The sequence below is a fragment of the Candoia aspera genome, chromosome 3, assembly GCF_035149785.1.
Source record: "Candoia aspera isolate rCanAsp1 chromosome 3, rCanAsp1.hap2, whole genome shotgun sequence".
Taxonomy (NCBI): Eukaryota; Metazoa; Chordata; class Lepidosauria; order Squamata; family Boidae; genus Candoia; species Candoia aspera.
The window spans coordinates 138,050,590-138,074,700 of record NC_086155.1 but is presented as its reverse complement, the minus strand read 5'-3'; the positions used below and the strand labels follow the sequence as shown (position 1 = coordinate 138,074,700).

Genomic DNA, 24,111 nt, shown 5'->3' with positions numbered 1-24,111 from the left:
AGAATCTTTGGCTGCCAATTGGTGAGCAAACCCCCCAAAATCCCAGTGCTGAATGGCTGAGACAGGATGAGCAGGCTAGAGCCACCATTATCCTGGGAGTTGAGGACAATCAGCTAGTCCACGTGCGAGGCATGCAGTCTGCAAAGCAAATTTGGGATGCTTTGAGAGACTTGTATGTAAAGGCAACAGCAGGGAGTAAAGTTACCCTGACAAAAAAGCTGTTCAAAGCCTACCTTGCAGAAGGAGATAGCCTTCCTGAGCACCTGCATTATATTCAGCAGCTGTTTGTTGAGTTGCAGGAGAGAGGAATGGAATTTACACCTCTCACAAAATCATATACCTTCCTATCCTCACTGAATGAAATGTGGGACACGCTGATTTGTACCCTGGAGGCTATGCCTGAAGCAGACCTCACCCCATTGTATGTTACACAGCGCTTACTCGCTGAATGGGAGAAGAGAGAGGAAAGATCCCACCCCCCATCTCTTCTGGAAAGCTGCAGTACCAGAAAACAAGGGAAAAGAAGGGAAAGGAAGCTGAGGCCACAGCGCTAGCCAGCCAGCGATGCTTCACTTGTGGTTCAGCTGGACATTTGCAGAAAGACTGTGCCTTGAGACCCAAGAGTAGAAAGACAGAGAAGAAGAATACAAGGGCAACACAGAAGAAGGCTCTTCAGACAACCCAAATTGCACAGGTTGCTGAGAAGGGTAATTCTGATGTATGGGTGTTAGATTCTGGGGCCAATTGTCATTTATGTAATTGTAAAAGCTCTTTTGTGTCACTGTCTAAAACTGAAAGACAAAGTGTATCTTTGGCTGATGGGTCTGTGACCAAAATTATGGGACAAGGTGACTTGTATTTATCCTGCTTGGGAGAAACTGTAAAAAGTGTGTTGTATGTGCCAAATTTACAATCAAACCTTTTATCTGTGGCACAATTGGCTGCAACAGGGTATGTCATAACATTTAAGAAAAATGGTTGTGAGATACGTAAAAATGGAAAATTGTGTGCTACTGGTATATTAAAAGACTCCTTGTACATTGTGCAAAATGCAAGGAAGCCAAGCTGCAAGGCTGCAGTTGGCAACACGCCATATCATGACCAATGTGTACACCTGATGCATAGGAGATTTGGTCATGCTAATTTCAAGTATATAGCACAAATGCCACAGCTGTGTGCTGACCTAAAGATAAAACCCTGTGACAAATACTTAGATTGTGTAGTTTGCAAAGAATGCAAAACACTAAAAGCTCCTGCGAGTAAGCACAGTGACAGAGTTACAACTAGACCTTTGGAAATTGTACACTCTGACATTATTGGTCCTTTTGCTCCAAGTCTTGGACGAGCAAGGTATGCAATGACCATCATTGATGATTTCTCAAGATACACATTTATCTACATCTTAAAACATAAAGATGAGGCACTTGAGAAATTTAAAAGTTTTGTGACATGGGCAAATGGAAAATTCCCTAGGCCTGTATCTGCACTCCAATGTGAAAGAGGAGGAGAGTACCTTTCTCACAAATTCAAAAGGTTCCTAGTGGAAAAGGGGATAGAACAAATCCTTTCTAACCCTTACACCCCTCAGCAAAATGGTGTTGCTGAAAGAAAGGGCAGAACCTTGCAAAATGTGATGGAATGCATGCTTAAAGATTCACATTTATCTTTTAAGTATTGGGGAGAGGCAATATCTACTGCCTGTTATGTACAAAACAGATTGTATAACTCTGTGATTCAGGACACTCCATTCCGTTTGTTTTATGTTGTGAAACCAAAGGTAAACCATCTTAGAGTGTTTGGTAGCACTGCTTGGGTTCATATTCCAAAACAACAGAGAAGGAAAGGAGGCCCCACAACAAAGAAAGCCATCTTTGTTGGCTATGAACAAAGCCAGAGGAGCTACAGGTTCATAATGGGAGAAATTAATAATTAGCAAAAGTGCTTCTTTTGCTGAACAAAACTGGGGGAGATTAAATTCTAGCTCTCCAGTTGATCTGACCACCACAAGAGAACAGCAAGGACTTGCTGATGGTGATCTTTTGCCTGATGAGGACATTAAACCAGAAAAGCAAACTGAAGATCTGTCTGATGAGACAGATGCTTCTCAGGAAAGTGATAGGAGTCAAAATTTAAGCCCTGTATTACCTCGCAGATCTCAGAGGAGTAATAAAGATGTTCCTCCATCACGTTTTCAGGCTGAAACAGTAAAGGCTTTTCACATATTCACAGAACCTGAGTCTCTAGAACAAGTGAATGCTTTACCACCTGAGATTGCACAAAATTGGCATTCTGCCATGCAACAGGAGTTAGCATCCTTGAAAGAAAATAAAACATGGAAACTGGTAAATCTACCTCCCAATGAACACTGTCTGGGTTGTAGGTGGGTTTTCAAACTGAAAAGGGACGCTGATCGCAAAATCCAAAAAATATAAAGCACGGTTAGTTGCAAAAGGGTTCACTGAAAGGAAAGATTTAGACTTTGACAAGACTTTTGCACCAGTTACTAAAGGTGAATCAATCAGATTACTGTTAAAAATTGCTGCACTGAAAGGAATGTCAGTTCACCACTATGACATTCAAAGTGCATTTCTCTATGGTGATTTAGACCACAAATTATATATGCAGCAACCCCTGGCTAGGAAAAAGGGGAAAATCTAGTCTGTGAACTGCAGAAGTCAATCTATGGATTAAAACAAGCTGCTAGATCCTGGAACCAAAAATTAGATGAAAAACTGCAGAATTTTGGTTTTGAAAAAGGAAAAGCAGATCCATGTGTATATATGAAGACAAACAAGGCTGTATGTATCTGTGCATTTATGTTGATGATTTGCTGCTGTTCACATCAACAGAAAAACAAAGGCTTGATTTTGAAGCCGGCATGAAAAGCCATTTCACATTAAAAAGCCTTGGAACTGTAACAAATAACCTAGGTTTGGAAATACACAGAAAGAAGGATGGTAGCTTTCTGTAAAACCAAAGGGGAGATAATGTTAAAATATTGTGAATGGAAAGACACAAAGAGTTAACAAAGCAAATTGGTTTGCATCTTATTCTGTAGTATAAAAAGGGGAGTGTTAATATGTTTTCTACTACAGATTAAGGTTACTATGGTAACTAATCATTTTGGCCGGGTGAAGAGGTTGAATTTAATTGTCCCCTTTTCACGTGTTAATGGTTGCATTGCCTAAGGGAGGAACTTGCCTGAACTTGTTTTAGTTTCAGTTTCCCTTCTGTGTAGGCTTGCAGAGAATATGCAGCTGAGAGAAATCTCTCCTCTCAGCAAACAGCCTTTAAATATGTTTGCTTTCTGTAAATAAAATTATTTTTATAGAAATGCCTGGTGTGTGACTTTTCTGATCTCTCCTAGGCCAAATGCTTTCCAAGCACTCTGCCAACACATACCACCATCTTCCAGCCATAAATGTTATAAAAAAAAATTAAGTTTGAACTTCTGCTATCAATTCCTCACAACTGTCCACTGACAATGCTTGCAAGGAGTACATGTTTGGAAACATAAGAGAAACCATTAAAACAATAAAATACAAAGACCAAACAAGATTCAGATGTATGTTTCAGTATGCAGAAGATAAATACTTGGCAATCATGTTTTTTTAATGTTTTCTGGTATCCCTACAGAACACAAACTTGGCTGTTTCATCTTCATTGTGAAGTACCAATACATGAAAGTGGATTGAAATGGCATAGGTGTATAATGAGAGATGCTGCTAATTAAGTTATTAAAGACTCATTCTTCAATAAGAGTCTCTGCCTGCATAGGCATAATTAAAAGTGAAGTGGAATAGGTGTATACACATATAAGTCTCAAGTCCCATGCCAACACCTTTATCCAGCTGTCTCCTCTACAGTTTTCAATGTGTTGAGCATTAAGCTCTGCAAGGAGTTGAATATAACTTTAATTTAAAAGATATAAAGTCCTCTGCAATTGATAGGTCTAATTGTGGAGTTTTATGTCTTAAGCCTTTCTGAAAAGTAGCAGGAAAAAGGCACAGTGACAATCATGTTAAATCAGTTAAAATGATTTGTAACCAACTTTGTACTTTTCTATACTTGCATATAAAAGCATCATTATGAATATCACTACTGTCTCTTTCATGATTACACCTTCCTGCTTCTCTCTCACTCTTCTCAACAGTTCGTTTCTGATTAAATCAGGCAGATACTTGAAACTATTACCAGAACACAACAAAAATACTGAACATTATTTTCTTGGCTTGGAGAAAATAAAAAACAACACCTCAAATCTGAAAGGGCACAATGTCCTTACAACTTTCAATGATTACAAGACTGCACAGTAGATATAAATCACAATCTGTGCAATTAACTTGAATACAAATTGTCCTAGAAAACTAATTTAAACACACACGTACATACACAGGTACATACACACAGGCACGCACACACACACAACTAAACAGTTCATTTTGAGGGAGAGGGGGGAGAAAGAAGTAGGAGTGATGGTGAGGAGGTACAGCTATCGCTTCCTTGTTCCCCTGCTCCAGCCCAATAAATGCTGGCTATATAATTATAAACTCTGTCCATATAGTTCCTCTATAAATATAAAACCTCAGTCAGTTTTGCATATCAAACTATACTGAGAGAATTAACAAGTAATTTCAATATGATCCCAGCAAATCAAAATTGTGATGTGACCCAAGAGAGGTTTTAAATTTCACCTTTACCAGCAACTCATTAGGCAGAGGAGTAGAACCAAAATTTGACCTAAGGTGTGAATTTAGGCATAATAAAACTGAACTGAACTGAATTCAGTATTCCACCCCAGCTGACAATAGGGTTTGGGAAAAGCATTACTCCCAGATATCATCTGCCTGTCACATACAGAAGATGTGTTGATGCTTTCCATTATCATTCTCTGTAGAGGAATATAAAGCTAATCTTGAACAAGAAATGCAAGAACAGTTAGGTAAACATCCACTTAGCCCCAGGAAGAAAGAGGAGGTGAGAAAGAAGCTCATGATAACCCTGCCTTGATTCTCTTTAGCATAAGACGGGGCAGAAGGATACTCTGTCAGGCTTCAATTATACCCTACACCAATAAAGTAGAATTCCAGTAGTCCTTGTAGTATCTGTTTCCTGACCTAGCCTACCTTGAAGGGCTGACATTCCCCTTCGAAGGAGAAAAGACAAGAGCGGCAGATGTATAACCATGTATACTGGCATTTCAGTAAAGGTGTCAGCAGCCATTTTCTTATCAGCTTTGACAAAGAGGGTCAATGCCTTAGGGAAGATGGAGAAGACTTGCTTGAGGTCCTGAAGGCTGAACTGGCGATGACTAGAAAGTTAGATCACATCCATGACTTGGTGGCTTTCTCTTCCTGCCTTAGGTTAGCTGAGCTAAATGAGTCAATGGAGATTTATGATTGGATTTTTGTTTAAATTTTTACAGAAAAATGCTATGAAGAGGCCCATTTTCAATCAGCACATTGGTATTTGGAATGGGGTTAACCCTTACCCAGGCACCATTTCTTATTATCTCTCTTCTCCAATAGCTGCAATTTGTCTCAATGGGCAATACTCATGTAACTGGTAAAATGGATCATCTACAGTTACCCTATGTCTCTTTAAAATATATTTTTAAATGTTACTTTCATAATGTTTTAATATTCTAAAATTGCCATACAACTTTAATAATAATGGCATTATTGTTAATAATGTTAATAGTACTAGTTAAAAGAACACCTAAAAAAATTAAGGAACTTGATTGTGGAATGTCATGATCTACAGTCATTTCATGATTTTAATTGTCCCTGTGATTTTTGTAATGTTTTATTGTCTGATTCATTATGTTTTATTACCTTGATTTTATCTGTTATGCAGACTACTTGAATCACAAAGGACAGCCTGAGCCAATTCAATGTGAGCACATTTTCTAATATTGCTTGCTTTATGCATTTGCCATGACTCCACACAAATTTGACAGCATAGCATCAGTGAAGTCAAGAGCCATTTCTTAGAGAAGACAATGTTTATTTTCTCTCATGCCCATTTTTTGAAGTTTCTGTGTCTTTTCAAGTCTCTTCCCAAAGACAGATTATGCAGTTTTCACAGAGTTAAATGCTTATAAACAGCTTATGATATCTAGAAGGTTGTCACATATATGGAAGAATGGATTTATTTTCTATTGCCTCAGAGTGCAGGATAGAACCAATAGGATAAAACTACAAGTCAGCTGAAACCAGGTATCAGGAGGAACTTCCTGACTGTATGAGCTTTCAGCCAATAGAACAGGCTGCCATAGTGAGTTATTCTTTTCTGGAATCTGGATGGTCATGTGTCAGAGATGTTCAAGTGGATCCTGCACCAAACGGAGGACTCAATTAGATGACCTCTAAAACTCCTTCAAACTGCATGATTCCATGAACCATTTGTTTTGGTTCAGTATTGCTTTTGATCCACTTTAGGTTTATTTAAAAGAGGCTTTCAGAAGTTGCCATATGGAATGTAAGCTCCTAATTTTACCTCATATGAACCACACTATGCTACATATATACATGTATACACAAATTAGGCAAAAAAGTAACTTGTCAACATTCAAGCAGTTTATAAATTACAGGAACAGAACAGAGCTCCCTCAAAGAAAGGAAGCAGTATTTTACAGATCTTGTTTGCCTCTACCATCTATGTGTAACAGCTTATAATCTGGAGAGATCAATGCATGGCAGTTTTGCCAATGTAACAGAACTTGGTCTCAACCAATATACTTCTGTAAAGAAAAAAAAAATCACCCAGAAGGTATTATAAAGCGTGCAAGTCATACTATCAGTTAGAACAAAGCCATGGTGAGTTATATCCTTCTTTGTTATTGCAATTGCAATGTTATTTGCCAATATATTTAATGGGATTCAAAATGAAGTTAGACTCTCACTGCAGGCAACTGAGTGAAAATGGATTATAACTGGATAAAGAAAAGTCATATCCAAAATAAGAGAGAAATGAAATAAACTATGGGTTCACTTTTATGCCCCATTTAAAAGTCAATATTCAATGAAGTAAGATGCAACACTGTCAGACAAGAAAACTTAAGCAGTGCTTTAAATTTAGTTTTTCAACAGAAAAATTCTAAAATTAATTTAGCACAGCATCAATGATATTTTCCATAATTTCTATCTTTAGATAAAGCCTATAGTTTGAAGACCTAGACCTACTGTTAACTGGAAAGAAGGCATACATATGCTGGTTTGCATTACTTATAGAGAACTTGTACTTGTAACCCTTTTCAAGTTTTCATTTTTGACTCCATTTGAGAACACAGAGAATAAAAAGCAGCAGCATGGAATTATTGCAGATTGTCTATCAAAACATTTTCTACCTGAGAACAATAGAGAATCAATCCAAGAGGGAATAAAACCTCTCATCTAATTCCCCATGTTGTAACATGACATTCTTAATGACTTTCTATCATGATGTCCTAAGGTTTCTTTCCAACAACTATATATTCACAGCCATTCTGTGAAAAGCTTATTTGCTGTGCAGCCATCCTTTGAATGTTCACTTAATTTGGAGCCTCAGCTTTTTCTTTGGCTGGAGACTGGTGATTAGGGCTTAGAAAGGAAGCAGAAACCGTACACACGTTAAGAAACTGATATATTGCTCAAATGATTGAAATGGCAATGCAATTATCATTAATTTATGAGAAAGGAACTTACTGTTCCAATTCAGTAACGTGAGGTTTTCTAGCACAACTGTCAGATAGATGGACTAACATTCCCCTATAGAATTCTTCGATACAAAGCATAATTCATTCTTCCTTCAGTGATGGCACGTTGCCCAGCTGATGCAGCAAAGTACCTTAGATCATGACACTGCCACCTCTACGTTTGACACATGGTATGAGGTTCTCATCGTAGAATGCAATGTTTGGATGCCTCCAGACATAATGAAACACATCAGAGGCATCCACAGTATTGGATGCTTTTGTCATTTGCTGATCCCTTGAGGATGTCTCTGACACTCATGTAGCCCCAAAAGTTGCACATACGATTCATTTGTCCTTAGAATGTTCTTCCAGAAGTATGGAAGGTCATCCAGAGATGAATTGATATTCTTCTTAGTGAGTCACAGCTTCAGCCTATTTTCCCATTAATCACATTTTTATCCTTTTCTGATGGTTGAGCCCTGAATACTGATTCTGACATGAGAAAAAGATGGCGAGAGAAGGTGAAGGAGATCTCAGCCAAGGTGAGAGGCCTCAGATTCCTGGATGTTGTTTTGAGGTTTTTTTGTAACTTCTTGGAGAATTTTATGCTGCACTCTTGGAGTGATTTTCACAGTATGGCTACTCTTGGGAAGATTCATAATTGCCCCATATCTTCTCCATTCAAGTCTGTATCTCTCTTTACAAAGGACTTCAGAAATTTCTTTTGAGTGGGACATGCTGTGCTCTACATGCTGTGTGGAGAACTATGTGGTATTATGCAGGGAGCCAATGTTTGTGAGATTTATATAAGTCAAGATTAACTGTTTAATGAAAATGCTCCGGGTTATCCCACTGAATTGACTGAATTACTTTTTTACAGTTGGCACATCACAAATTGGATGACTTTGTTTATAAAGAGAGCCAGTTTGGTCTAGTGGTTAAGGCGACAGGCTAGAAACCAGGAGTCGGTGAGTTCTAGTCCCACCTTAGGCAGGAAAGCCGGCTGGGTGACCTTGGGTCAGTGACTCTCTCTCAGCCCAACCCACCTCACAGGGTTGTTGCTGTGGGGAAAATAGGAGAAGGAGGAAGGAGTATTAGGTATGTTTTCTGCCTTGAGTTATTTATAAAAAAATAATAAAGGCGGGATAGAAAACAAACAAACAAGCATCAAGCTTTGGTGCTACTTGCTCACCCTCTCTCCATATAGGCTCTGATAGCATAGTTACAAAGGTATAAAAAAAAATCAGACAATCCAAAACAGAATGAATCCTTTTTCACATAACTGTATAATGCTAAATATCTGTGACATCTAAGAAACATGAGTGCTTTTTCATGGAACAAGTAAACCTACACCTAAATTGAGAAGTCCAGGTTATTGCTGAAGCTCCTCTCTGCCTTTTCCATGTATATCATTCTTAAAGCAAAACCCACTTATTTGCTCTCAGATCAGTTAAAAGAATGGTATGTTACATCTTCTTTGTTACTGACTAATGTAGGTTACAGAAATGAAAGACTGGAAGAAACATATATGACACCAGAAGTTTTCTTTTTTATTCTCTAAGGCAAAGTTTCTCAAACTTTCTGAACATAAGCTCCAAATTTAAGCAATCTGCTTTAGATCCACCAAGCCACCATTCTCCAATCCACAGGTCCACCTGTCAGGAATGAACTACACACACATGCAACTTCATTAAAATAATGAATCCCAATGTTATTAAACAAAAACTAAACAGTAGACCATTTGATCTCCTTGTATACTGTATTACCTTAGGAACCACTGTCCAAGGTGGCAACTTTATACTCCCTAATGCTAGGTCAGAAAATCAGGCTGACCACAAACTATGTTTACCATTAAAACAAAATAAATTGCTGGAGGCAAAATTATTGCAGCAGGATCAGGCACTTCTTGTTAAGCACTCAAGTGCCAGACAAAGTACACATAAAGTCCCCTTTTCTGTATGTGCAAACTTTTTTTTTCTTTTTCTTTTTAGTTCTGGAAGCCTGGTATGACAGAACCTGAGAAGTTTTGTCATAAAATGTGCAGAGATATTAAGAACTGCCTAATTTTCCTTATTTTACAGAATAAACATGTATTGAACCTTTTTTTCAAATAGTTTATACTGTTGCTCTTTTTTAATAAAGTCACTTGGTGCCCTTAGATGAGTTGAACTAGTTTCCATAACCTCCCAGCCAGCAGGGCAACGGGTAAATAGTGTAGAACAAAACATCTGGAGAGTACCAGATTAGAAAAGCTGCCATAGGGTCTCTGAGAATTGTGGTTATTTACAAAGCACTTCACAAAAATTAGCTTAGGAATTAGTATTGGGATTTATTAAGTGCTTTTTGCAGGCAGCAGTCCACTGGGAAGTGACTAAACAAAGCATTTCGAAGCAAGGGAAATGAGTAGGGGCTGTAAGTTCTTGTACCTGCATCTAATTTGCTTGTACTTCCCTATTGGCTAATAGTATTTATATTTTTATAGTATATAATTGCAAGGTTTGAGAGTTTAAAAGTACTAATATAAATATGAGCACGTGTCTAGAATATTAGAACAATAAAATGCTTTGTTAATAGATATTACACAGTTTTCTCTGAAGGGATTTGAAATTAGTTACCATTAAAAGGGGAATTCTGAAAGCTTCATAAGTAGTTTTGAGAGGCAAGGAATGTGTTTCTGGTCCCATTATAAATCTCTGACCTACATACTGGAATATTTTTACAGTAATCTATGCAAGTTTTTTTCCCCATCACCTCTTTCAACATCAAGCACCCTTATGCAACACACAAAGAATTTATATGCTGGCATCATTTGTCTGTCTGTCTGTCTGTCTGTCTGTCTGTCTGTCGATTATTCAACAATAGCTTCATCTTTTAGGCACCTGCAAGAAATCCCACTGTTCTTGAGCACATTTAAGGGTGGCATCCGAGTTACACCTTGGGAGACAGAAGTGAGTCAGGAAAATCAAAGTCAGTAAAAACAATATCTGTCACTATCTGATTAAATGATTATCTTCTGTGAACTAATCATGCCAGAACATGAAATATTAATTGATAAATTAATTAATAAATTAACATGAAATATTGCAAGCATAATTTCCAGCATTTTAACAGACTTCCATGTGACAGCGGGTCTATTACCAGTTATAATTGATAGGAGGAATAGTTTGGATGGTTGGTTATATTTAGAAATGCAAAAGACTAAACTTAATAGTTAAAGGTTAATTAAATTTTCATCAAATAGTATTGGACATTAGACCCAAATTGAGTCATTGAAAGGGATAGCTTCACTCCCCACATTTACTTAAGATTATTTATAAAATAACTTTCTAGCTTCCTATATGGATGAGCAACATTCACAGAAAAAATTATGAAAAGTGACTTTAAGGATCACTATTGTGCACATTCAAAAATCAGATGTATTAAAACAGCACATCTTAATGTAATAGAGTCATACGCGTAAGTTCTGCTTTCCACTTTTTAAAAGTGATTGGTTCCCATATTCCCATATTTAATATGCATGTGCTTATAATGTGGGATAAATCATCATGAATGGTCATGTATTCAGTTAATTTATAGATTAACAGTGAATTAATTTTTATTAAAACAAATGATCTGATATGCAACTTCCAACTATCTAAATCAGCAATATTCCAGTTGCCTAAGTACATGTTCATGTTAATGTTTAAATGATCAAGTGTCTAAGATACTGGAATAATATTTTCCTGCTTAATAGAATTCTTTCCTTGTTAAATCCTTAGGGGGTTTTCTGGGGCAGTTATAATTTATTAATTAAATATGATTTTTATATGCATGCATATATTGAAAAACAGCATTAACCCATTTGATAATTTCAATAGCTGTAACAGTTAATCATACAAACATAACGTTAAGAAGGCATTTTTAATAATAATTTTATTAAAGATTACATTATACAGATAAAACTAATACAATCTACAAAGGATAAGACAAATATATAAATAAAATTAAATTAAAAGTGCAGAAAAAGAAGAAAAAGGGAAGGGAAGGGAAGGGAAGGGAAGGGAAGGGAAGGAGGTAACCTTCCCCTTCGTCCCAGCAAGTATATATAACTTCAACAGTTTATCACCATCTTTTAAAATACAACAAACCATCTCTTCATCCCATATTCCATTCTCTATAAACAGTTATTTAAAGCCTCATCACTCCATCCTAATCAGCAAAAGTCCATTAAGGACATAACAACATATCAGACATCAGACATAACATGTCTATTACAAACTAAATCTAATAAAACAACTTAAAATCTTTCCTTCTGCATTTATATCTCGTTTTCTGTCTTTAAAGAAAGTCCCCCAAACCACATCAGTCAAACCTAATCAGTAAAAGTCCAATAAAAATTACCAGAAATATCAGCATTATTTTAACACTATTTTAGTCTTAATCAAATAAACTTAAAATGCACAAATGAACTCTTTTCCCCATATATCTTATAAATAAACAAAACCTTTAAAACATCACCATCTGGTCCTAGTCAGCAAAAAAACATTAAAAACTACTGGAGATAACCCATCTATTTTAACCTTGATCAAATAAATGGACTTCATATTCTTTCCCTTTTCTCCCAACAATCTTTAGTCCCTTCAGATAATGTCCTAACAGCTGCTTTCTTCTAATGTTCTCTATCATCATCATCTAAAATAAAAATACTATTTTATGGGACTTATCAGTTTCTGAGTTTACATAGATTTATAATTTCTTATCTCTCCTCTGCTACTCTTAGAGATCTTAGCCCCTTTAAAATTGGTGATTCACAAAGGCTATTTTGCTCAATGAATTTTTCTTCTCTATTGGTATATTTTATGACTTAAACACTTGGACCTCTCTGGAAAAGCGTGAGATACCGCAGATGTTTTGAGACAAATAAAATAAAAATATAAACTACAAATTAAGGAAAAAAGTCTCTTTAACTCCTCCTTTGTTCATCAACTCTCCTCCATGGTCCTATACCTTGGGCTAGCCCCCTCCCACTTACTTCCACTTGACTTGGGAAACAACAGTTGGAAAGCAGCCTAGTACAAGAGTAGCAAAGAAGAAAAAGAAAGCTATTTTAATATGAAGTGTCTCTTCCTGGCAGTCAGTTCATTATCGCTGACTGCATACGAGTGCTTAAGACAATACTCTCCAATTTCACAAAGAGCCATTGGAAAAATACACACATCATACAAAAGGGTCCATAAAAGGATGTAGCCTTCTCCAGTGACACGCGAATGTCTGTGACAACATTCCTATCATTGTTTCTTTCTTCCCCTAAGGTAATTGCAGGACATAAATTCTTGGATACAAGGATCAACATGGGAATTATGGTATTTAACAAATGCTACTGTAAACAGCCAATTCCTGTGGAAAACTGGAGTAAAACAGCAGAACATAGCTATCATCTATCCATTTGCTTCTTCAAACTGTTTCCCTCATCACAAACTTCTCTGACTAAAAGCCCAATAGATAACATTACTTCTTTGTGGAAACAAATGATTTAGCTTATCCTCTTTCAGCATCATTTTCTGGGCCAGCATGTATGTTCATTTCCATTATGGAAGTGAGATGATAAAATAGAAGAGTCACATGCATTCTAAAAAATTGTCTGTACTCTTGCCATACTGCTTTAAATATGATAGGTTTCTGAAGAGTTTTAAAAAAAGATAAAAGACACAAGAAAATAGTTCCAATACCCATACTAGAAAATATCATATGATTCAGAAAGCTGTAATATAATTTATAATATAAATCCCACACTGATTACATTAGTGCCTGTTGGATTCTCTTTTCATTCCCTTCTTCTCTGGTGGTTTGTTTGAGAAACAAAGTACTGAAGTTAAGGCAACACTTTTTGCAAAGTATTGTGCATTCAGAATGAACAATTAAATGCTAAAAATTGATGCTGAAAATCTGAACTGATTATGTTTTCATTTTTGTGATTCTAATAGCAAATTGTCATGTTCATCGTTCCGATGGTCTGAATACATCGTAACGTTTCTCATGTCAATTTCCTGATCCGTGTCTGTCATTTGCTGGGAGGAGAGTTTCAGCCGTGCCGGGCTGTAATCTCCTTACTGTTACTGAGGAATGTATGTTTGGGTTATTACATGTGTTCAAGGTTACTTTCTCAGGTCGATGTGTAACGGTTACCAACACCTGGGAGGGGGTGGTTTCTATGGTGAGGCGAGGGGCGGGATCGGGTTTGAAGTGAGGGTTTTTAGTTTGTATTTGGCGCGCTTTTGGTCATTCTCAGCTTTCTTTGTATTTGCATACTATTCTCTCAATAAATCAGTTATCCTTAAGCACCTGCTTGTGAGACTGAGTCTGTCAGAATAGGCAACCATTACACAAATTGTGTTGCTTTCTTACCTTGGATTGCAAAAAAAAAATTTTTTTTTCAGTGCAAAATTGAAGCACCATTTCTTTAAAAAAAATTACTTAGGATATTTGAAAAGAACAACTTGTTAGAAATGTGTAAGGAGAAATGAAAACTAATAAAACAGTGTTTTGAAGACTGGTGATCAAAAGGTATGAATAGATGACTGCATTTAACACATAACACTTGCCAATGTTCCATCCCACCAAGAAATATGTGAATTCAAAGCGGAGATCTTTATATCCTAAAACTAGATGCATCCAAAAGTTTTGAGAATAATAACATATCTAATTAAACAATGACAGCCATTAGCTTTTCTTTTCCCAGTGTAAATATTTGCTTCAGACAGTTACAATAAGCAATTCTGCTTGTAGGAAGTAAGAAGCTAAAAAGAGATTTCTTCATTCAATGCCTTTTTAAAAGATTGTGGTGATGCAGCAAAGATAAAATAATTTTTGTTGTTTGCTATATCCTATGGCATCTTTGAAAGACTAATTTTAGTTGTTCTGATTAAAATTTTTCTTCCTATATACTGTACTGCTGACAGCCCACTTCATTTCTGGATTAGAGTTTTGTCTATTTCTTCCTATTTATTCTTTTGTACCCTTCTTCATACAACTGTGGAAAACATGGGTGTCTGAAGGGAGATGACAAGGGGAGGGGAAGTGACACGTGTACATAGCAATGTCACAACCCTAACTCTACCCCTGATATCCTTGCACGCAATGTCACAACCCAAGTACAAAAGATTAGAGGGTACACTATGATGTCACAATACATGTTTCATCATTTTGGCATAATTCCTATAGCTGAAATTATATGTTCTCTAAATTTTCAGAGATATTACAAATAAAAATTGCATGGTTATGCATGGATGACTGTGGTAGAAAACATTTTTTTTTCTGCCAAGCCTCTCAACTCTAGGCTCAGCTTCCCGTGCACTAGATATTGCAAACTAAAAAGCAAATGAACATTAACTAGTCTTCTTCCCCTGTTCCTCTATTTGTTAACTGCCTCCTTCCAGAGATGCTTCCACCACACATAAAAGACCCCAAGGCTTTCATTATACATTAGTGGTTTGCTTCTAAGATTAAACTCTCTGATAAGCCATGAAACAACATTATTGGGCAAGTTATTGCTTCTCATCCTAAAAAAAAAGGTCATTAATGTAAGACAGATAAAATGAATCCAGGATATATTTAGAAGTTTGGCTGATTCAATTATATTCCCCTGAGGTAGTCATTTCAAATAATTCTCAATGGCATTTATGTGAGTTGAGCCTTTAATAGACATACATTGGTTCACTATAAACAATAGATACACAATTTTCTTCACCCCTTTCTGAAATAGCTGTGGGCATTGTAATTTTTATTTGTAATGTCTCTGAAAATTTAGAGAACATATAATTTCAGCTATAGGAAGTATGCATAAAACAGCTTATCACATGGCAAAGGCTGCTATGAGCAACTATTTAAAGGTGCCCACATCTGATAGACATACCATCAGTAGTGGGCCTTTAACCCAACCATTCATGATTCAAACTACAATCTGCACACATGGCTATAATTTCCTTTCAGAGATGTAGCTCTTCTACCAGATCCTGCATAATCTGCTCATGAAAACCTCAAATTGCTCATTGGCCTCTGATCTTAATATCTTGACCTAACAATGTCTGCACCTGAGCTTGCCCACAAGCAGTTGAGCTGGTTTCTTGTACCATATCTTCCTTGACCATCCTGCCATCATCATAAATTTATCACCTCAGATGCATTTTCTACTAAACAAGTGTTAATCGTGCCCAATCAGCTTGTTCTTCTTTCTAGACCAACCTTTCCTAATCTGGATATCCTCTAGATGTGTGGATTTCATGATGCAAATTTTTCAGCTACTGCCATATTCTCTGGGAAATTTTCAAAGTTGAACTTCACAGATCTGAAGGGCATCTGTAGCATGCAACATCCCTCTCTGCCTGATTCATACATGGAAATGGTTGTAGCTTTTTTTCATGGCAGATGTAATTTTGATGTTTTTAACTTGTTAGACATCTAGAGTCACTTGGCAAGTGAATGGCAATATAAATGGATTGACTGAATTAATATTTACATTTATTTGTACTTAATCATCCATTCCTACATTATGGAATGTTTACCTGTATTAAGAATATTAGTAACTATTTCTAAACATTGATCATAAATACTTCACCATGATATAATATATTAGACTTACTTTGGATGTGTGAATACATCTATGAGCTTGACTTCTTCCACCATGTCTCCTCCAATAGTTCGGACTAAATCATAGAAGTCATTTTCACAGTATCTTTCAGAAGGCACCCAAAAAGATATATCATTGATTACAGGAGGATATTTACTGAAAGGCTAAAAATACAAAGATAAGAAAAATGAAAACTAAATGCTCTGAAGTAAATGGTGAGAATATAATAAAAATAGGCAAATTATTCAGTGATTGCTCTGAATATTATAAAGTTATTGTGTTTATTTGCAAATGTTATTATCTACTTTTCATTATAATCATAATAACTTAAATTGATTACAACATAGGTTAAAAAGCTATAAAGGTTAAAAATAATATTGCATCTTAAAAATACAATCTTTTAAATTTAAATTTAAATAAACTAATTATTTAAGCACATATATTTTCACCTAGCTTTGCCACAATTCAGATTAGCTGTTCACATTCTGATGTTCGAAAACCATTTTTCAATCTGTATGAGTTTAATATATGTAGATACACACAAAGAGTAGACATCACCTCTGCTCCTATTGTTAGTAGATTTTAATGCCCCTAAGTTAGTAAGAGATTTAAAGATAAATTTCAGAGCATTAGGAGTGTGCACAAAATAGAAAATGTATTTTGTCTCAAACCAGAAATAAACACAATTGTGGCTTGGAAGTTTAGGGTTGGGGTAAGGGTAGGGTTAGGGTTAGGGTTAGGGTTAGGTTAGGTTAGGTTAGTTGGCTACCCACTCCAGAAGACTCTGGGCAACTTACAAAATCCATGAAAAAAAAACCCCACAAAAACCAGCAGCCCAGACTAAAACAACGAACAGTACAAACAGTACAAAAACAACAACAACAGTACAAGAGGAGCTTGACCAGTAAGTCACACCCACATTAACCTCAGGCCTGGGAACAAAGCCAGGTCCTAAGGGCTTTCTGGAACCCTATGAGAGTAGGTGCTGTCCAAATCTCTGGGAGGATGCTGTTCCAGAGGGTGGGGGCCATGACAGAGAAGGCTTACTTCCTCAGTCTCACAAGATGGCAGCATTTAACTGAAGAGAACCTCTTTGCATAAGCGCACCAGGTGGGCAGAAAGAATTGGAGATAGACGGTCCTTAGATAACCAGGTCCTATGCCACGAAGGGCTTTATAGGTGGTGACACCTTGAATTGCATATAAAGCACCTTGAATTACATCTGGAAGCCTCCTCGCAACCAGTGCAGCTCGCATAGCAATGGTGTCACATGGGCATACCATGAAGTGCCCATTACTGTTTGTGTCACTGCATTTTGTACCAGCTGTAGCATCCAGATGGTCTTCAAGGGCAGCCCCATGTAGAGCACATTGCAGTAGTCCAGTCATGAAGTGACCAGGGCATAAATGACCATCTGAAGGGCCTCTCAGTTGAGGAAAGGGCACAACTGGCTATAGCTGCCATCTGCTCTTTGAGCAGGAGCTATGAATCCAGAAAGATGCCTACATTGTGCACCAGTCTTGAACAGGGAAGTGCAACCCCATCCATGAGCAATGATGGAAATGTCCCTGCCCCAGGGAGGCCAAATAGCCACAACCATTCAGTCTCATCAGGACAGAGCCAAAATCTATTCCTCCCCATCCAGACCCAAGCAGCCTCCAGACACTGGGTCAATACAGTGACAGCTTCATGTGTGCAGCCTGGGGTTGAGATGTATAGCTTAGTATCATTAGCATATTGATGATACCAAATCCCAAACTGATGGATGACCTCACCCAGTGGTTTCATGTAGATGTCAAACAGGAGGGGAGAGGTCACTGAACCCTGAGGTACCCACAAGTAAGGCACTGTGCGTGCAATCTCTCCCTTATCAACACTGAGTGAGACTGACCACTGAGGAAGGATGTGATCAAGTGTAATGAATGCCTATTCTAAAACACTCTCAGACTCATGAACAGGAATTCAAAGATATCTGATTTATTAAAGAATAGTATGCAGGATCACAAAGAAAGCTGAGAATGATAAAAGCGTGCCAAATGCAAACTAAAAACCCTTGGTGCAAATGAGATCCCTCCCCCTGTAGAATCCTCCCAAGTTCACAATCCCAGGTGCACCTAATGGCTTCTGATGGTCTGTGGGAAAAGTCCTTGAAGAGAGCACATAACCCAAACACATTCCACTGTAATGAACATAGATACAGAGCTTGGTACAAGGTTTCACAGCAGCTCCCTCTCAAACAGAAACGCGCGTCAGCGCCATGGCATGTGAAACGTTATGATGTATAGTGCACATTGAAACAGTGAACATGACATCAAGGAGCACAAGGATGAATACACCATTCCCTTCCTGGCTCTGCCAAAGTTCATTGATAAGTATGACCATTGCTGCATCCATAGTATACCCCAGTCTGAAACCTGAATGAAACAGGTCTAGATAATCTCTTTTCTTCAAGATTATCTGCAACTGCTGTCCAACGATCTTCTCCACAATCTTCCTCAAAAAGGGGAGATTGGAAACTGGCTGACCCAGAATAGAAGGGTCCAGCTATGGCTTCTTGAGAATGGGGCACACCACTACCTCCGCTGCCTCCACTATTCCCTTCCCTCAAAGAGGCTTATACCACTGCATGAACCCATCCCCTGATCACCTCCCAGGTTGTCTTTAACAGCCCAGGAAGGGCCGGGGTCAAACAGAAATGTGGCCATACTGACTGATTGGAGTATACTGTCCACATCCTTAGGGGTCACAGAACCAAACTCAGTCCAGGTAAATCGCACAAGACTATACCCCAGGCAATTCACCAGGACCTGTCCACTCAGAGTCCAACAGTCGCCTGGGGTGGCCCTATCACCTTTGGCTGAATCATTCCAGGTAGATTGTGATTTGGCAGCACTGAAACTGGAAACATTTTGGTTGTTCCAGGTTTCAGCTAAAACAAAATCTGGAGGGGTCTTACAGGAAGAGTAGAGCATGGCCGTTCTTGCATAGCCTATGCACCTGCCTTCCTGCTAATCTTCCCAGAGCCTTCCTTTCTTACCTTACCACCACACCAATGTACTTGGTTTCAAACATGGCATACTCAAATGGCCAGCCTGTCCATCTCCTCATCTTCCAATGCTGTCATTTACCTACCTCCCCTAGCTGCCACTGCATGCCACCAATATCCCTGATTTTAAGTGCAGCACATACAACCAGCCCACCTAGCCCTCCTCAATCTTCCCAGCATCTTCCTTTCCTTACCTCCTTGATACCAATAGCCTAATTTTTCACCTGTTCTTCCCCCCACCCCTTCAAAAAACACTTTTGCTTGTGCTTTGGATCTATCTCCAGACAAAACACATGTATTTGGGGTCCATGCCCAGAAAAACACAAATATTTCAGTCCGGAGCCACCTGGACCACCTGAAATTGACTATACATAATTGCAGTATATACTTGTCAATTACACACACACACACACACACACACACACACATATATATATATATACACACACACACAGCATGGACATATAAAGGGGTTCTTTGAATGTACCCCTTAGCTAATTACTGGAAAAAAAAGAACAAAAAAGGAAAATAGGGGAAAAAACTTCATAAAAATACCAGAGTAATCAAGTATAAATTTTATACTATATATTAGTATATAATATACTATATATATTATCTTTTTCAATTTCATCATTACCACTCAGTTTTTAAACACTGGCAATGGAACCTGCTGATATTATACACAGATTAAAACCACCGTAAACAGTAGCTTCGCAGAATGGTAGGCATGACAAAAAATACTGTACTGATAAACACCCATCATACAAGGGAAAGGAAATAAGTTTTATTTTTCTTCTTCCCCCCTCCCTCCTGTGTGATTCCACCATACCTAAATCACATCATTAATATAATGACATTATCCTGCCACAAATCAGATATGGCTACCTGTTGCAGTCCAAATACAGGGAAGATACTTCTTTATACTCCCCCTCTGTATGAAGTCATAAAGTCCATTCATAAAAAGGATAGGAAGTATTGCCTCTACTCAGATTAGCTTTTTGAAGCTGTCAGATAACTCAGATTAATTGAAAAGCATTGTTACATCATCATACTCCTTACAGTATTACCAAACGTCTGGGATTACAAAAGCACAGAAAAAGAAAGAAGCATGAGGCAGGGGGTGGGGGAAAGAAAATAAAATGGCTTTAAAGGGCAAACATTCATGAACATGAAACAAATCCTTTAGATTTGGGCAATCTGGCTGCACACATATACACACTGATACAGTTGTGCTAAAATAGTCACAAGAAAATAGATGATTTTCACTGAGACTATTAACGAATTCAATGTTCACAAAACTGGAATTGGACATTTTGAAAATAATTCAAGCACTGGCTTCCAAACCTCTACCAATACAGTGACTGTGTACTGCACAGAAGGCTAGTTTGCACATAACATAAATCCAGGCTTTGTTTAACCTAATTACAGTTTGTTTAAACATCTGAACCCATGTCACGCAACAATTTATGATTTATTTTTGGACAACAAATCTAAATCTAATGCCACAGTTTGAAGTTGGATTACAAATTTCATATACTTCCTTTAAAAAGAAAGACCCTGAAATACACAAGCAAACAAACAAATCCCACAGCATTCATGAACACACAGCATCCATCAGCACCTTACAAACATGCAAGTAAAAAACCCATGCTTTACAATAAACAGTCAAACAAAAGCCCACTCCCACATAAACAGGAGCAGAATAGCCTTTTACTGATGGGGGACTCGAGATCCATCTGGGTACTGGAACAGACAGAGAGAAAACAAATCATAACTGGCTTAACAAACTGGAATTAGCTTGCTTGTCTACAAACTAATAAGTTATTAAACAAACCGTAAATAAAACAATATTGGCTTACAGTTATGCATAAACACACAATTACCAACCGAGGAGGAGGAGGAGGGGGAGGAGGATGGCCCTGCCCAGTTTTTATTTTTAACCTTTTTTCTCTAGCTAGAGGAACCAGCCAAGATGGGCAGTATGAAGTAGAAAACAAAAAAAGTGTTCTCCAGCCTGTCAACTTCATCCTACAAATGATCCACCTCCAGCCTACATCCATGTTAACATGTTTCCTCTTTTGCCCTATGCCCTACCAAGTGATCCCCAGCTGCTTCAATGGTAAACAATATTTCTTACTTTTTCTGCCCACAGCAGCTGATGCACTGTCTGATTAATACAATATATTAACTCAATAAGAAAATATATTTTATGCCTGGGAAATATTTTATGACAGAATAGTGAAATCCTAAGTGAATACCTGATAAAGTAATAAACTTGTAAGAAGTGTAAATTTACAGTGTACTGATTTATACAGACCTGGCTGCACATGATACAAACACTTTAATGAATATCTGATAAGGAATACTGTGAGAATTTTAAATTAACAACCCCACAGTGATTCCAATTGTGAATCACAAATGATTATCCAACTTGTTACATGAATAAACTTGTCAAACAAATTCATCGCCTCTACAGTACTTGCAAAACTCAAGCCTCGATAAAGCCATCACACACTTCTTGATGAAATACCAGAGTGTATGAATGATCCTTTGGTACACCAATACTATTGCAGCATGTTGAAGAGCCTCTATAGATAATGCATGGCCACAAAACTCATGTGAGCTGTGTGATTTATACTACCAATATAAAGCAGTGCTATGATTAGGACTGTATTTTTACGGCAAAAATGTTATCTGTATATATTTCCAAGTGTGTTGCCCTAAAACATTACATATTTTTATATTGGAAATTAATTTATTACATGTTCTATTTATTCAAATTCATCCTATATTCCCCCTGCTCCATGCAACATTCAATGCAGGGAATTAAAACTGTATCATTAAAAAAAAAAAAGAATGGGGGTCTTAAATCTGGCTAAAGTTTGGTGAAAAAATGATACCTTAACCAAATACTGAGAATCAGCCAAAATGAAGGGCTATTTGGGTCTTCTGAGGTAAGAGGTTCCATAGTCTGGAATGTTAAAAGTACATACAGTATATCCAAATTCTATTCAAATGTGGCATTAATAAAACAGCAGAGGATCCAATTCAATTCTAATAGACAAAATTGGATTACAGGGAAGCCCAACAAGTCTGCTATAAATCATGCAAGTGACATATTTATTTATTTTCTATCCCGCCTTTATTATTTTTATAAATAACTCAAGGCAGCGAACATACCTAATACTCCTTCCTCCTCCTATTTTCCCCAGAACAGCAACCCTATGAGGTGAGTTGGGCTGAGAGAGAGTGACTGGCCCAAGGTCACCCAGCCAGCTTTCTTGAGTAAGGCAGGACTGGAACTCACAGACTCCTGGTTTCTAGCCGAGCACCTTAACTACTAGACCAAACTGGCTCTCTATAAAAAGAAGGAAATGTTTATTCACTGAAAACAAACAGAATACTATATAGAGAAGAATGTCTTCATTCATATCTGAGAACTTATTACAAATGCGTAATTCACAGAGTGCTAATATAGCACCTGTTAGACTAAGCTATGAACTCAAAAGCTCCCAGTTCCTATCTTGCCCCTAGAAGCACCTTAGGATCACTTTTTGTGACTGCCTTGTGCCAATTAATTATCTTTTTCTGTCCTTATATAGATCAATAAGCACTGAACCTAGATTTTCTAGAGTGAAACAGAGACTGAATCAAAATTAATGGAAAATGTACTTGTACTGAATAACGTTAACACACAATGTTCTGTCTTAAATTTATATCATATCAGAACAAAGTTAATTGTCATTTGGCTTGATTAAGGAGAAATATCTCACTGGTCATATAGAACTAAACATATTTCTCCTTCCTTCCAATTATAATTATCCATCTATCTGGAGAAACATGATGTGTGATTTTGCATATACTTTACATATATTTTGTTACATACAAATTACTGCAAAAACAAACATACAAACACAAACAGCATCAGTAAAAGCATCTCAATTCCCCAATTACTGAGCTAATATAATCGTTTCAGAGTCACTGAGGCAACTGCTGTAACTAAACATTTTGTTTTCTCCAGCAGACATAGTTTGGTTCACTGCTCTGGACCTTGTTGGAACTGCAATGAAAAATGAGTCAAAGGGTAAGAAAACATCTGGGCATCTGTAAATTTCTTAATATTTGGACAATTCTACACTATACAGTGTCATTAAATCTTTGTTCCCTAGGAGGTTATTTCAAGGCTTAAAATGCTCTGAATGGCGCTCAGCAGCAGTGGATGTGAACTACTAATTGGGATAACAACATACATATCCTATCGTTCCCATACAAAATGCATGCCAGTGTGGAAACTACAGGCAACCATTTCTCACATAGGGACTGCATTACAATTTTAGTGCAAGGCCCATCTAACCATTAAGCATCCAACCATACTAGTCACCACTTAGAATTTGGCCACTTAGAAAATTGATTTATCCTCATACATCTCAAGTATCTAGAGAAAAAAAGCAGCACAATAAAAATAATTTCAATGTATAGTCAGATTTAACGATTAGTACATGAATTATAAGAATAATATATGGTGAGAGCGTAAGAAACCAATCAATGGTCATTGATATGCAGAGGCGTAAGGAATTATTTGCAGATTTCAGTACTAAAATACCATGCTTTTGCTGTAAGAAGTGACATAGATTTTAGTTAAATAATCCATAGTTCTTAAATTAATGTGCAGGCCACAGTTTAATTTTTTTTCACAAATGTGATGGGTTCTTGGAATTTTAAATACATCAAAATATACCTAGATAAAAATATTTTATATATTAAGTATATATTCAAGGGTATATT

The 24,111-nt window shown here is 37.2% G+C and overlaps 2 protein-coding genes across 6 annotated transcripts in view; both read right to left on the bottom strand.

Annotated features, from left to right (window-relative positions):
• The window catches only part of PPP1R3G (protein phosphatase 1 regulatory subunit 3G), a 1,059,979-nt gene that overhangs the window by 771,531 nt on the left and 264,337 nt on the right, over positions 1-24,111 (bottom strand). The gene's annotated exons all lie outside the window — the stretch shown is intronic.
• The window catches only part of FARS2 (phenylalanyl-tRNA synthetase 2, mitochondrial), a 258,123-nt gene that overhangs the window by 60,522 nt on the left and 173,490 nt on the right, over positions 1-24,111 (bottom strand). For all 5 annotated transcript variants that reach the window (XM_063298847.1, XM_063298851.1, XM_063298848.1 and 2 more), the window contains exon 7: positions 16,293-16,444. In XM_063298847.1, coding sequence (XP_063154917.1) covers positions 16,293-16,444 — 152 coding nt within the window. The remainder of the gene's footprint in view (positions 1-16,292; positions 16,445-24,111) is intronic.